The sequence below is a fragment of the Erinaceus europaeus genome, chromosome 11 (assembly GCF_950295315.1).
Source record: "Erinaceus europaeus chromosome 11, mEriEur2.1, whole genome shotgun sequence".
Classification (NCBI taxonomy): Eukaryota; Metazoa; Chordata; class Mammalia; order Eulipotyphla; family Erinaceidae; genus Erinaceus; species Erinaceus europaeus.
In genome coordinates, this window is record NC_080172.1 from 945,176 (window position 1) to 960,535 (window position 15,360).

General features: G+C 52.8%; 2 protein-coding genes across 3 annotated transcripts in view; one reads left to right on the forward strand and one right to left on the reverse strand.

Annotated features, from left to right (window-relative positions):
• Positions 1-15,360, reverse strand: part of ANKRA2 (ankyrin repeat family A member 2) — a 240,435-nt gene that overhangs the window by 224,319 nt on the left and 756 nt on the right. The window lies entirely within an intron of this gene.
• ARHGEF28 (Rho guanine nucleotide exchange factor 28) overlaps positions 1-15,360 on the forward strand; it is a 205,956-nt gene that overhangs the window by 167,182 nt on the left and 23,414 nt on the right. The window contains exons 15-20 of the mRNA XM_060201017.1: positions 2,390-2,513; positions 3,660-3,792; positions 7,565-7,620; positions 9,116-9,164; positions 12,906-12,990; positions 13,110-13,225. Coding sequence (XP_060057000.1) covers positions 2,390-2,513; positions 3,660-3,792; positions 7,565-7,620; positions 9,116-9,164; positions 12,906-12,990; positions 13,110-13,225 — 563 coding nt within the window. The remainder of the gene's footprint in view (positions 1-2,389; positions 2,514-3,659; positions 3,793-7,564; positions 7,621-9,115; positions 9,165-12,905; positions 12,991-13,109; positions 13,226-15,360) is intronic.

Genomic DNA, 15,360 nt, shown 5'->3' on the forward strand with positions numbered 1-15,360 from the left:
GTCTGTCTCTCCACTTCTTCAGCCACTCACTCACTGCTTCCATCTCTGGCTATTGTGAACATGGGCGTTGACAGGTGGATCCACACTCCCAGCCTGTCTCTCTCTTTCCCTAGTGGGGCAGGGCTCTGGGGAAGCGGAGCTCCAGGACACATGGGTGGGGTTGTCTGTCCAGGGAAGTCTGGTTGGCATCCTGGTAGCATCTGGAACCTGGTGGCTGAAAAGAGAGTTAACATACAAAGCCAAACAAGTTGTTGACTAATCATGGACCTAAAGGCTGGAATAGTGCAGATGAAGTGCTGGGGGGGGGGTCCTCCATTTTGTAGATAGCTAGTAGGCATATTTTAGTTATATTCCAAAGGGCCTGTGGCTATACTAGTTTTTTTTTTTTCCTTTTGAGCCTGAAATCTGATATGCAGGTGGATCCAAGTTATTGTCTGGGGAGATGATGTCATGGCTGGAAAAAGGACCAGAAAGCTGGATCAGGGAAGAGAGTAGCTCCCAAATATGGGGAAGGGGTATAAATACTGTTGACTGCAAGCCTCATCAACCCTCACAAGGCTAGAATTGGACCTTCCATATGACCCAGTAATTCCTCTCCTAGGAATATCCTCCAAGGACATCATAACACTTCAACCAAAAAGATGTGTGTACACCTGTATTCACAGCAGCACAATTCGTAATAGCTAAGACCTGGAAGCAACCCAGGTGCCCAACACAGATGAATGGCTGAGAAAGCTGTGGTATATACACACTATGGAGTACTACACAGCTATGAAGAACCATTTTCATGTTTAAGGACTGTCCATCTACTATTGATTTTTATGGACTGTTACTTATAAGGGTTAAATTTGAAGACAAAGAATGAATGGTATGAAAAGTACTTTAAGCATTACCAGCTTTCTGGTTCATATCCAAATTTGAAAGCTTTAAGCCTAAGCCCCCCCCTTTTAAATATTTTTCACTTACTTATTATTGGCTAGAGACAGAAGGAAAGGGGAGAGGGAGATAGAGGGAAAGAGACAGAGACACACCTGCAGCTATGCTTCACCGCTCGTGAAGCTTCCGCCCTGCAGGTGGGGACCAGGGACTTGAACCCAGGTCTTTGCACACTGTAATGTGAGCACCTAACCAGGTGTGCCACTGCCTAGCCCCTACCTTCTCTATTCACTAACAGGTAAAACAGTTGCTGGAGTCAAGCTTGGGAAGTTGGGCAGCAAGCAAGATCGCTGCTTGTCTTGCATCTGATTCACTGTGCTGTGGCCATGGGGTTACGTGCAAAACAGTGTCAGGAGTGGCAAGATGTTGGCTTTAAGAGATCCTGTGGGGACTGCGGGGAAGCTCAGCGGATAGACTCGCACCTCGAGCGACGGCCTGGGTTCGACCCGTGGCACATCTGGGAGCAGCATCAGAGGGAGCTCTGTTCTTGACACAGGGGTGCTTTGCTCGCTCAGCCTTGGTGCTTTTGCCTCTCTTTCTCGGGAGAAGGAAGGAAGCAGTGCCTTAGAGAGACCACTCAGTGGCGTCACACACGCTGCTCGCGTGAGCCCCCTGGTCATTTCCTAGTGCCACATTAGAAGAGGATAGGAAAGGGGGACAGTGACCTCGACTTTTGCTAATCTGTGGAGCCATTTAATATATAGATCAGACAGGACGATTTTGAGTTGGAGTTTAGCATAAAAGTATCAATTCAAAAGTCTCCTAAGTCATGCCTGATTTTTCAGACCAGAGTAGGAACTTTCAGATGATACAAATAGAGAGCTAAGGGGAGGAGGAGGATGGAGACGGTATGACAGCAGCAGCGCTGGAAGGAGGGATGGCTTCTTCTTCTTCTTCTTCTGGCCTTTGCCCTGCTTCCGCAGCCAGTCAACAGCGTCAGGTGGAGCCTGATGTCAAGTTTCGAGACCTCCTTTGAATCTGGAGAGGTGGTAGTCGTTGACTATGTGGGTCATAGTCTGTCTGGAGCCGCAGGGGCAGTTCAGGTCGTCTCTGGCTCCCCAGCGATGGAACATAGCGGCGCACCGGCCATGGCCTGTTCCATAGCGATTGAGGAGGGCCCGATCATAACGTGCCAGGTCAAAGCCGGGTGGACGCTCGCAGGGGTCTGTGATGAGGTGTTTGTTCTTGACCTCAGCTGACTGCCAGCTCTGTTTCCAAGAGTCTGGAACAGAGAAGTTCAGTGTAGGTGTAGGGGACCAGATTGGATGACGAGACGTCAAGCGTTGGACAGGGGGATGACTGAAACTGGCCAACATGCCATGCCTTCTCTGAGCCAACATCCAGTCCATGAGTGCGCCTTGAAGGTTCCAGAGAAGCCACACCTTTGCACACCTGTAGTGTGTGTGGCTTTTCTCTACATGCTGGGAGCTGCAGTAACAGGCTCTTTGTACAGAATTCAGGAGGAAGAATGGGATAAGTCTATGCTTCCTGCCAAGTCAGAGTCTGAAAAGTACAAAGTGAGCCGAACCTTCAGCTTCCTCATGAATCGGATGACCAGTCCTCGGAGTAAGTCGAAGGTAACTGATCACATGTCTCTGTCTACCGTCTACAGGTCAGGGAGGGCTGATTCTCACAGAAATCCTTGGGATTTTCAAGGTCCCTTTAAAATGACCTCCCTTGGGGGGTGCAATGGACGCAGCATTGGGCTCGCAAGCTGGAGCCCAAGTTCAATCCCCGGCAACACATGTACCAGAGTGATGGCTGATTCTTTCTCTCTCTCTCTCTCTCTCCTCCTATCTTTCTCATAAATGAATAAATAAAATCTTTTAAAAATAATAAAATTACTTCCCTTTAGGGCACGAGGACCTGAGTTTGAGCCCCTGGTGCCCACCTGCAGGGGGCAAACTTTCTGAGCGGTGAAGCTGTGTTGCAGGGGTCTCTCTGTCTCTCTCCCTCTCTATCTTCCCCTTCCCTGTAGATTTTTAAAAATAAGTGAAGTTACTTCCCTTGGATTTTATATCCACAGATTTGATGGCATATTCTCCAAGTCATAAAGACTCAGACCGCTGTGTCCCGCAGAGCGCTGCTTCCTGGCCTTTAAGTGTTCTTCCAAATGCAGCCCTTCTTCCTTCATTATTTATTTTTTTGTTGCCATCTTGCTATGTCCTGAGACACAGCAAGGCCTTTTTTTAACACTGTTATTTATTTATTATTGGCTAGAGAAAGAGAAAGATTGAGAAGGGAGGAGATAGAGAAGGAGAGAAACAGAGACACCTGCGGACCTGCTTCCCCACTTGTGAAGTTCCTCCTGCAGGTGGGGACCAGGGGCTTGAACCAGGGCCCTTGCACACTGTGATGTGAGTGCTTAATCAGGTGCACTACCACCTGGCCCCACCCTTATTGTTTTATAAAAAGTTATTTTGTCTACTTATTTATTTTGGATAGAGACAGAGAAACATTGAGAGGGAAGGGGTAGTAGTGAGGAAGAGAGACAGAGAGCCACCTGCAGCCCTGCTCCGCCACTGTGGGGCCTGGGAGCTTGAGCCTGGGTGCTGGAGCGCTGTGACATGTGACCTCCACTGGGTGTGCCACCCCCCCGGCCCCAGAAGCCCTTACTTTCTAATGGAAAATATGGAAACTTGGAATGAAAAAGAGGAGGTGGGTGTTTAGCTTGTGTCTTCTTTTCTCTTTCCCCCTCTTTCCTGACACTGTTCTCGCTGAAGACCAAAACCAAGGATGCCAAAGAGAAAGAGAAACCGAGCCAGCACCAGTTTGTCCCTGGAACATTCTCCGGTGCTTTGCAGTGTTCGGTCTGTGATAAGACAATCTTAGGCAAAGAGTCACTCCAGTGTTCCAGTAAGTACTGGGGCCTAGCAGGCGCCTCTGTCTTCCTCCCCAGGAGGTAAGCTCCCAGAGGAGTGGGCCGTTGTCATGAATATCCGCAGAAACCTTGGTTTGAGGGCTACACACCCAGTCAATGGCTTAACAAGCGAAGAGCCAATGGTGGCTAGAGATGGAGGACTTTTTTGCCCAGAGTGCCTGTCCCGATGCAGTTGGAGTTCGGAGCCCTCTGGTTGTCTTCTCCTGACATTTCTCCCCCTCTGGGGGTGTGGACCAGAATTCTTTCTGGGGAGCAGAGGGTGGGAAGAGTTCCGGCTTCTGTAGTTGCTTCTCTGCTGGACATGACCATTTTTAGGACTGTGGCCAAGCTGAAGGTGTAGGCCAGGATTACTCCAGACTCACTGGCTCATGGCGACCCTCTCTGTGGGCTTCTCACCTCGAGTCCGCCGTGTCTCGGAGACCAGAGAGGGCGGCCTTCCTGGTAAGGATAAACGCTCAGAGTGTGGACACGTTGTCTTTTTCTTTTTCTGGGTCTCTGTTTCCGTTCTATCTGGACCACTCTGGGAGTCTTCTTCTGCACCCACTTGGAGTGACTTGTGTTCCTCTACGTCTCTCCGGGTGTTCTTACTGATCACCTCTTCTGAATTCTTGGGCCTTACCAGCCATTACGGAGACCACGCCAGCCCCCTGCCTCCACGAGGAGCCTTCTGTCTCGTCCGTTGACTGAACTAAGCCCAAGCTCTTCCGCTGGGCGTTTGATTCCTGGTTTGCTCCACAGATGAGTCCTGTATGACTTTCTGCCTCGGTCTACACGCAAAAGTCTTGTTCTCTGCTGGTTTCCTGTCCAGCCCTTCACTTGGGGTGGTCTCTCTGGTCTCCCTTCTGTTTCCCTCAGTGCTCTGCATAACTGGGGCTTCTTGTCTCCCCTGGAGTCCTTCCTGATCCATGTGACCTAAATGTCCTGCACTTCACAGCCATAGCCTTGCAGGCTGTTGCCTTTGGATTAGGTTGACTTGTTTTGGTTTCAACTCCTGAAGCAGGCTTAGTTTTCTGCAAGGGCCATATTCACACAATGATAATTGGGTGGCAGCTCTCACAGACCTGGGCTCTTAGACACTCAGATGCAGCTGATGACTGACAGAAAGCTTCTCAAGTCAGGGCTCACTAAAAAGTCAATGTTTGTGAGACAGAATGCCTTGCCTCCTGCTGACTTGGTTAAATAGATGGCCATAGCAGTTTTAATGGATGATGGAGATGTCGAAGCTGCATATATTGTATTTGACTTTCAAAAGCTTTTTTGTTTTTTTTTGAATGAAATAGGATTCATAGCAGATACAAGGCCAGAAAAACTTACATTGCTCAAGTTTTACCACTTACAGAAAACCGTGACTGCCATCCCGATGGAGCCACTTCCAGTCCTGTCAGTCTCTCATCCTGATGTTTTATCTGATTATGCTAGCAAATCCTTCTCTCTTTATAAGCCCCTCCTCTCATTTTATTATATTTTTTTATCAGAGCACTGATCGCTCTGGCTTATGGTGGTGCAGGGGATTGAACCTGAGACCTCAGAGCCTTAGGCATAAGAGCCTCTTTGCATAACCAATATGCTATCTACCCTCACCCAAGCAAATCCTTCTAATCATAAGAAAGTCAACTTCCTTACTCATGGATCTATTTCATGAGAGTATTTTATTTTTTATTATATACATATATTTGTGCAGGCAGGGCTATCACTGGGGCTCAGTGCTTGCACGGGCTTCACTGTTTCGAGTTACTGTTATTTTCCCCTTTTTTTTTTTCTGACAGTGGGAGAGGGGCAGAGAGAGGGAGTGAGGGAGGGAGTGCTCGAGTGATACCTGCAGCTCTGCTTCACTGCTCGTGAAATTTCCCTGGAAGGCAGGAACTTGGGGCTTGAGCCTGGGTGCTATCGTATGTGAATGTGTGCACTCTACTGGGTATATTTTTATTATCATTTTAACTGTGAAGATCACTGCTTCTAATATTAAAAAAAGAACCTACTATAAACCCTGGTATTCATCTTTTTCTTTGCGAAAGTCTGAGTAGCTGGTTTTCACAGAAATGTGCATTTAGAGAAACCCTCCTCGGTCTTAAACAGACGCCCGTGCTTATATGTTGCTGCTATGTGACTTGCTACTCGATGTTCATGTCACGGCTCCCCCTCAGGTCCCACTTACATCGATAGAAAGAACCGCCCTGCCAGTGCCTTGAAGTGCAGCTTGCATTGACTTTTGCTTCGTCTGAAGTTAGCATTCCACACACACGCATATATATATACACACACATATACACACATATATGCACTTAGCCCGCTTTTCTGGCCTTTTGATGCAGAGTATATGTCCTTCCTATAGGCCTATGAGATCTGTGATGGCTGAAAGGCCTTGTTTGCATTACTCTTAAGTATCTTTGTAGCTCTTGCCCCTTTTCTTGATGTCTGGCATAGCTATTTAAAGCGTGTATTATTTGCTTTCATCTGCTCTAGGCATTTGTCAAGAGATGACATCTTTAAATGATTGACGAGGCCTTTATCTTCTCCCCTCCCTACTCTCCGTGGCTGCACTGAATTCATTATAAAATCTTTATATATTGTAAGCTTAACCCTCTAAGGGTGAGTTTCTACTTCAAGACTAAGTTGATTTTTTAGGCAGTTCATGTTGCTGATTTACAACAATTTTCAGATGTGACTCTCACAACCAGTCCAGCTAACTTCAGTGCCTGTTTTGACTCCTATTTAAAAATAAAGCTGGATTTGTTCTTGAACCCAAAATCTGGATTCTGCTCTTAGTAGCCTAGATTGGAATGCCAGCCGATTGCTTTTCCCAGATCACTCAAGTTGTCTATTTTCTGAAATCCAGTGTACCTGAATTCCTCCAGTATCTAAGGCACTAATATTTGTTTCTTTCAACAAACGAGAACAGTAATGGATCTAAGTAAATTCTTACCCCCCCCCCCCCATCAATGCTCTGTTAACATTGCTCTATTTTAACCTGGGCACTTATCATTGTAGTAAAAGATAAAGATTCTGGGGTCTGCCTGCCCTGACTTCTTTGTTGATAACCTACTTGTCTCTGCCCAGATATTTGAGGACTTTGCTTTTGTGAATCGTGTGGGTTAGGTAGGAAAACATCTGTAGATTAGGTAGCATTTCATAGGTTTTCCTAGAAAAAGGTGAGAATCTTTGATTTACCTTCTTTTCTGGATTTAAAAGTGTTGTTTTTTTTTTTTTAATTTTCGCTTATGGAAGCCTCTAGGGTGATCACTGGGGCTCAGCACAATGAATCTACTGCCTCTGGAGGCCATTTTCCCCTTTTATTACACAGGACAGAGAGACATTGAGAGAGGAGGAGAGAGAGAGACAGAGAGAGAGAAAGAGAGAGAGAGATTGACACCTGCAGACTTGTTCCACTGCCTGTGAGGCGTCCCCTCCTGCAGGTGCGGAGTCGAGGGCTTGGACCCAGACCTTAGAGCGGGACCTTGTGCTTCGGGCCCAGTGGAGTAGTGAGTTCTCGGAACAAGTGTGTCGTGCACAGGGCCGCAGCTCACCCCTGACCAGCCCCAGGGCAGAGGGAGGGAAACCCCTCCAGGTCAGTGACGACATTAGCCGAGAGCTTGTGCTGAGCGCTCCTGCGGTCAGATGAGGACTCCTGCCGCAGTGTCTTCATGCCTTAGCTGTGTGGAGCCCTCCTCCACTGGCCTGCAGAAGGCGGCTCTAGTCTTCTCCGTCTCAGGTGCACCTCAGTAACGGAGCACTTGTCTCCCGCCTCAGGCTGCTGTGCCAGTGTCCACAAAGGCTGTAAGGACGCCGCGTCTCCTTGCACCAAGGTAACGTCTGTGCTTCGTGTCTTTATCACGCCGGGTGGGCGGCTGTATGCTCTGCTCCCTGGTTGTCTAGATTTCTTTATGAACGCGGCCGGCTGTGTGTGGGGCGGAGATGAGATGGTCCTGCAGGCCTGAGCACCTCTCCACCAGATGCAGCGCTGGGACCAGCCTCGGACACCCAGTGCTCTCTGCTTGCTGACTCTCTGGCTGCCAGCTCCCTCCCTTCGTCCCTTCCTCCTTCCCTCCCTCCCTCCCTCCCTCCCTTTCTCCCTTCCTCCTTCCATGTTTTTGCCTCCAGGGTTATCTCTGGGGCTTGGTGCCAGCACTCGGAATCCACTGCTCCATTGTATTGGGCAGGACAGAGAGATTGAGAAGGGAGGGAGATAGAGAGGAAGAGAGAGAGACGCCTGCAGACCTGCTTCAACCTCTTGTGAAGCGACCCCCTGCAGGTGGGGAGCCGGGGGCTCAAACCTGGATCCTTGTACAGATCCTTGCTCTTAGTACTGTGTGTGCTTACCACGGTGAGCCCCTGCCCGGCCCCCGCCAGATTTAGTTCTAAAGCAGCCACTGCCGTGTCTGAAGACACCTTTCTTCTTGTCTGTGCTTCCTGTAATCACGATGCTGTTTTAGACCTGCAGGAAGTCCAGCAGGAATGTGATTCAGAGGGCATGCCTGGGCTAGACTCTGCTCGAATCTGCACAGTCAGCTAGTGCACGTGCTCATGCCATCACGAGCCCTCTGCATTTAAGTCTGGGTAACTCCCGACTTGTGGACTCCGTCGGCCACATCATTCTCAAACACCGGCTTCCCCTGGTGCTTCTGTTGGGAAGATGTCTCTGGGCTTCTCTCCCAGGGTTTCTGGCCCTGTAGTTTTGGGTGAGGCCAGAGGAATTGATTTTCCAAAGGTTCCTGGGTGATTCTGCCGATCCTGGGACCACACTGTGAAGACGAACGATGTTCTGTCTCTGGGGGTGGGTCTGGGGAGAGGAAGCGTCTACCCTCCCGTCCCGCTCCCATCTCTGAACTCTGACTCTGAACTCATGCCCAGAATGCATGTGAGTGGGCAGGAAGGCCTTTCCCAGGGAAGGTGGGCTTAGCCACGTGTGAGTGCCTGAGACTCAGCGTGCCTGCAGAGCTGACGGGGAGAGCTCAGCGGTTGACGGCTGGGTTCCTTGTAGTGAGAGGAGTAAGCAGAACAGGCAAGAGCACAGGAGGGCGCACTGATGGGGGCCCTCTTCTCTCGGGGGCTGCACACGTGGGGTCGCGTTTCTAGTCCCTCTGCCGCTTCTGATAAAGCCCCGTGTTCACAAGGCCCCCCTTAGTGTCAGGACACCTCTCTCTTCAGTGCAGCGGATGTCTTGTCTTTGAATTCCTCACGATTGGGAATGAACACGTCAATGAAAATGACACAGATCATAGTCCTGTTCTGTGGAATCCTGTAACATTCTTGTAGCCCCGTGGTGCTTGGGTTTTATATGTTCTCAATGTTGTTTTCCAGAAACTCCAAGAGAAATATAACAAGAACAAAGCACAGTCCATCCTTGGAAGTAAGTGATATGGGAAATAATGAGGACATTTAAAAAAATATTTCTATTAACTTATTATTGGATAGAGACAGAAACTGAGAGGGTAGGGGGAGGAAGAGGGAGAGAGACAGACACCTGCAGCCCTGCTTCACCATTTGTGAAGTTTCTCCTGCCGGTGGGGACCGGGGGCTTGAACCTGGGCCCTTGGGCATTCCAACATATGCGCTCAACCAGGCGCGCCACCCTCTGGGCTCACCTTTTTCTTTTCATACACACTGCACACCTTTCCGGTGGAGAGCACTCTCTCCTTTGGTCTAATTTGTCCGACTCTCGTCTTAGGACAATGTGCTTTCTGTATGTGCACTTGCGTACATTCAGGCTGGGCACAAAGCTCCGCCGTCCAAAGTGCAAGCTTGGTCTGACCTTGTGCGTGACCCCATAGCCTTGTGCCCTGTGGGACACATGACCGTTCGCGTTAGGGCCGCCATACAGAGGAGCCCCGTGATGCCCCCTCAGTTTTAAAGTGCGGCCTCGTGTGACCCGTGCCACTGAGGAGGAGACGGGCGACGCCAAGCACCCGGCGTTCGTGCTCCCGTGGGAGGACGTATTCGTCTGCACAGATGCGCTGCTGCATGCTCTTCTTTTTCCGCCTGTCACGAGGGGCTTACACTGGCGTGGTGCTACCTTTCCCTGGCCACGTCATTCATTCTCGGTCAGAAAGGAGGGCAAGATGGCCTGTGAAATAAGATGAGAGTCCCACAAGACTCGGCCGCCTGTGCACTTCCCGTGTGGCTGCAGGCCGTGCACGTGGCGGACCACTTCCTGGTCTCGAATTTTAAACTTTTTAATTTTTGGTCCCCAGAATCCACTCAGCTCTGGCTGTTAGTGGTGTTAAGGATCGAACCTGGGCCTTCTCACATTCAAGCCCCGTGAGCTACTGCAGTGCTTGCTCTTCCCAACTACACATACTTCCCCCTGTATTTTATAAAAGCCAGAACACTGCACAACTCTGGCTTTGGTGTTGCTTGGACTTGAACTTAAGGCTTTTGGAGCCTCAGGCACAAAAGTCGCTTTGTTTATTTTATTTTATGAGAGAGATACAGAGAGAGACACAGAGAGAGAAAGGCTAGCATACTGCTCAGCTCTGGTATGCTGTTGTGGGGGTTTGAACCTGGGAGCTCAGAGTCTCAGGCTTTGGTATAACCACTACGCTGTGTCTCCAAGTGTTATAAATACTTCTTAGGAATCAAAGATCACAGCCAAAAACAGACAAGCCTCAGGTTTGATATCTATAGATTCTGTCTACATTTTTTCCTTTATTGGAGGGATTCCTGGTTTACAGTCAATAGGAAGACACCGTAGTTGGTCCATGTGCGACATGTCTCAGTTTCCACATCACACTCTGACCCCCACGAGGTCCTCCTCCGCCAACATGTTCCAGGACCTGAGGCCCGCCCCCCACCCCAGAGTCCCTGACTTTGGTGCAGGACACCAACTCCAAAATTATGCATTTTCTTAAATAAAATATCAGAGAATACCATTCTGGTACTTTCATGAAGAAATATTTCTTTAATAGGATAAGAAACATAAAATAAACTGAATCTGAGCATTTTGAAGCAAAAGCAATTTTCATTTAAAATCATAGATGAGATGAAAATGCTGATTCTGTTTATTCTGCAATATGTATGTATGTGTATATTATTAGTAACTTAGTAATGATTGACAGTGTTGTAGGATAACAGTTAGTACTTGTTTTATTTACTTATTTATTTTTATCAGTGATCTGATAATGATTAAGAAAACTGTAGGTTAGCAGGGGTACAATCCCACACAGTTCCCACCCCCAGAGCTCCCTGTCCCATCCCCTCCACTGGAAGCTTCCCTGTTCTTTATCCCCCTGGGAGCCTGGACCCAAATTCTTTATGGGGAGCAGCAGGTGGGAGTTCTGGCTCCTGTCATGGCTTCTCCGCTGGACATGGGTGTTGGCAGGTGGATCCACACCCCCAGCCTGTGTCTGTCTGTCCCTAGTGGGGCAGGGCTCTGGGGAGGGGAGGCTCCAGGACACACGGGTGAGGGCGTCTGCCCAGGGAGGTCAGGATGGCGTCACGGCAGCATCTGCGACTTGGTGGCTGAAAAAGCAGTCAGATACACAGCAGCACAAACTGTTTAGTGATCAGGACCCTAAAGGTGAGAATAGAGCAGGTGAGACTTTGTGTCTTCATGCTGGGGCAGCTAGGGAGTCTATTGTAGGTCTGTTCCAAGGGGCCCATGACTTTACTAATTTCTGCCTGAGCCCGACAGCTGACATGCAGGTGGACTAAAAGTATTGTCTGGGGAGTTGAGACTAGGACTAGAAAGCTGGATTAGGGCAGAGAGGAGCTCCCAAATATGAGGAAAGTACATAAATACCATTAACTTGTAAACCCCACTCATCCATCTGACCCAGGGCCAGGTCTGTTCCTATTCAGCACAGGAGCCCGTGTGACCCCGAGTCCCCGTCAGTCTGAGCTCGCAGTCCTGGTCACAGCTGGGACATTCCAGGCCGCTCTCACGTCAGGACCCGTCTCCCTCGAGGGGCAGAGCGGGCTGACAGCTCCCTGCAGAGAGGGTTGTGCGCTGTGATGTGAGCACTTACAAAGGCGCCCCGCCACCTGGCCCCTAGTGAGATACTTTCTGAGGGCCGCTGATAGCACGTCAGGCGTCCGTGTGACATGTTGACAGCAGCGCTCAGATACTGTATCCGTGGCGTTTTAGAGCAGCCGGACAGGCGTTCCAGAGCCACCCAGCTTCCAGTCAGTCAGTGGGAGCAGCCCGGCACGCCTGCGGCTCTCGTTTGTCTCAGGTCCTTCCCTGGCCCGCGAGCGTCATTCCGATCCTCTGACAGGCTCGGGGTGTGCCGCGTGTCCCCTCTCCGGGCTAATGACACCTCGCCTCTGCTCACCGCGGCCCTCAGAGTGCAGGCGCCCGTTTACGGGCGGGCGGCGCAGAGCTTCCCCATTCCTCTGTCCGTCTGTCCTGTCCGTCTGTCTGTTTGTGTGCTCTGAGAGAACATGTGGCCTGTGGAGGGAGGGCGGGAGCAGGGCGGACGCCTGTTTATGGGCGGGCGGCGCAGGGCTTCCCCATTCCTCTGTCCGTCTGTCTGTCCGTCTGTCTGTCTGTTTGTGTGCTCTGAGAGAACATGTGGCCTGTGGAGGGAGGGCGGGAGCAGGGCAGACGCCCGTTTATGGGCGGGCGGGCGGCGCAGGGCTTCCCCATTCCTCTGTCCGTCTGTCTGTCCGTCTGTCTGTGTGCTCTGAGAGAACATGTGGCCTGTGGAGGGAGGGCGGGAGCAGGGCGGACGCCTGTTTATGGGCGGGCGGCGCAGGGCTTCCCCATTCCTCTGTCCGTCTGTCTGTCCTGTCCGTCTGTCTGTGTGCTCTGAGAGAACATGTGGCCTGTGGAGGGAGGGCGGGAGCAGGGCGGACGCCTGTTTATGGGCGGGCGGGCGGCGCAGAGCTTCCCCATTCCTCTGTCCATCTGTCTGTCCTGTCCGTCTGTCTGTGTGCTCTGAGAGAACATGTGGCCTGTGGAGGGCGGGCGGGAGCAGGGCGGACGCCCGTTTACGGGCCATTCCTCTGTCCGTCTGTCCGTCCGTCCGTCTGTGTGCTGAGAGACCCTGGCCTGTGGAGGGCGGCGGCGGGAGCAGGGTGCGGCTGCGGGCGTTTAGCTCCCCGCCTCCGGCCCCCGTGCCGACTCCACGACCCGCTGTCGGCTCGCGTGCAGACCCCGCGTGCAGAGACGCCCCTCCCCCTCCGGACGCCGCCGCCGCCATGGCCGCCCCCGCGCCCGCCGCGCCCGCCGCGGGAAGGTGAGTCTGGGCGCGGCTTCCCGGCTGCGGCTCCGGCTCAGGTGCTGGAGCTGCTGGTCAGGCGCTCGCCCCTCTCTCCTCTCTCCTCCGTCCGTCCGTCCGTCCGTCCGTCCCTGCAGCGTCGTCAGGGAGCCGCAGAGCGACGCGAGCCGCCGCCGGAGAAGCCGGCTTCCCCCCGCCGCGCCGCCGCAGCCCGCGGGCTCTGCGCCCTGCACGGAGTCTCCCTTCAGGGACGGTGAGGAGGTGCTGCTCGGTCGCTCGCTTCCGGCAGCCTGCTTTCGCCCTCTCCACGAGAGCCTGCCGCGCGCGGTCTCTCTCTCGCACGGCCGCTGCTTCCCACAGACAGAGGGGCAGGAAAAAGAGATGAAAAGACGGGGGCCGGGGGTGGCTGGTGCGCCTGGCTGAGTGTGTATGTCGCCGTGCTCAAGGAGCCGGGTTCGAGTCCCTGGGCTCACCGGCAGGGTGAGAGCTTCCTGAGCGGCGAAGCAGGGTGGCGGGGGTCTCTCCGTCCCTCTCCTTCTCTAGTACCCCTTCCCTCTTGATTTCTGGCCGTGTCTATCCAGTAAATAAGGAGTGAAAAAGAAAGGCTTCAGCCTCTCCCTCCCTTCCTCCTCCCTCTCCCTCTCCGTGTCCCCACGCTCTCTGTTTTTCCCTACCCTATACATAAATAACATGTCTGTTTCCCCAACCGTCTGTCATGAGCACTGGGAAGAAAACGCAGCGCGCTCTGTGCCTGTCATTTAAAAGGTCGTGCAGCTGTTGATGAGCTGGAAGGGCACCGGGACACGCACTTCAGTCAGTCAGTCAGCACGGGGACCGGGACACGCACTTCAGTCAGTCAGTCAGCACGGGCACCAGGACACGCACTTCAGTCAGTCAGTCAGCACGGGCACCGGGACACGCACTTCAGTCAGTCAGTCAGCACGGGCACCGGGACACGCACTTCAGTCAGTCAGTCAGCACGGGCACCGGGACACGCACTTCAGTCAGTCAGTCAGCACAGGGACCGGGACACGCACTTCAGTCAGTCAGTCAGCACGGGCACCGGGACACGCACTTCAGTCAGTCAGTCAGCACGGGCACCGGGACACGCACTTCAGTCAGTCAGTCAGTCAGCACGGGGACCGGGACACGCACTTCAGTCAGTCAGTCAGTCAGCATGGGCACCGGGACACGCACTTCAGTCAGTCAGTCAGCACGGGCACCGGGACACGCACTTCAGTCAGTCAGTCAGCCAGCACGGGGACCGGGACACGCACTTCAGTCAGTCAGTCAGCCAGCACGGGGACCGGGACACGCACTTCAGTCAGTCAGTCAGTCAGCACGGGCACCGGGACACGCACTTCAGTCAGTCAGTCAGCACGGGCACCGGGACACGCACTTCAGTCAGTCAGTCAGCACAGGGACCGGGACACGCACTTCAGTCAGTCAGTCAGCATGGGCACCGGGACACGCACTTCAGTCAGTCAGTCAGCACGGGCACCGGGACACGCACTTCAGTCAGTCAGTCAGCACGGGCACCGGGACACGCACTTCAGTCAGTCAGTCAGTCAGCACGGGGACCGGGACACGCACTTCAGTCAGTCAGTCAGTCAGCACGGGCACCGGGACACGCACTTCAGTCAGTCAGTCAGCACGGGCACCGGGACACGCACTTCAGTCAGTCAGTCAGTCAGCACGGGCACCGGGACACGCACTTCAGTCAGTCAGTCAGCACGGGCACCGGGACACACACTTCAGTCAGTCAGTCAGAACGGGCACCGGGACACACACTTCAGTCAGTCAGTCAGTCAGCACGGGCACCGGGACACGCACTTCAGTCAGTCAGTCAGCACGGGGACCGGGACACGCACTTCAGTCAGTCAGTCAGCACGGGCACCGGGACACACACTTCAGTCAGTCAGTCAGCATGGGCACCGGGACACGCACTTCAGTCAGTCAGTCAGCACGGGGACCGGGACACGCACTTCAGTCAGTCAGTCAGCACAGGGACCGGGACACGCACTTCAGTCAGTCAGTCAGCACGGGGACCGGGACACGCACTTCAGTCAGTCAGTCAGTCAGCACGGGCACCGGGACACGCACTTCAGTCAGTCAGTCAGCACGGGGACCAGGACACGCACTTCAGTCAGTCAGTCAGTCAGCACGGGGACCGGGACACGCACTTCAGTCAGTCAGTCAGTCAGCACGGGCACCGGGACACGCACTTCAGTCAGTCAGTCAGCATGGGCACCGGGACACGCACTTCAGTCAGTCAGTCAGCACGGGGACCGGGACACGCACTTCAGTCAGTCAGTCAGCACGGACACCGGGACACGCACTTCAGTCAGTCAGTCAGCACGGGCACCGGGACACGCACTTCAGTCAGTC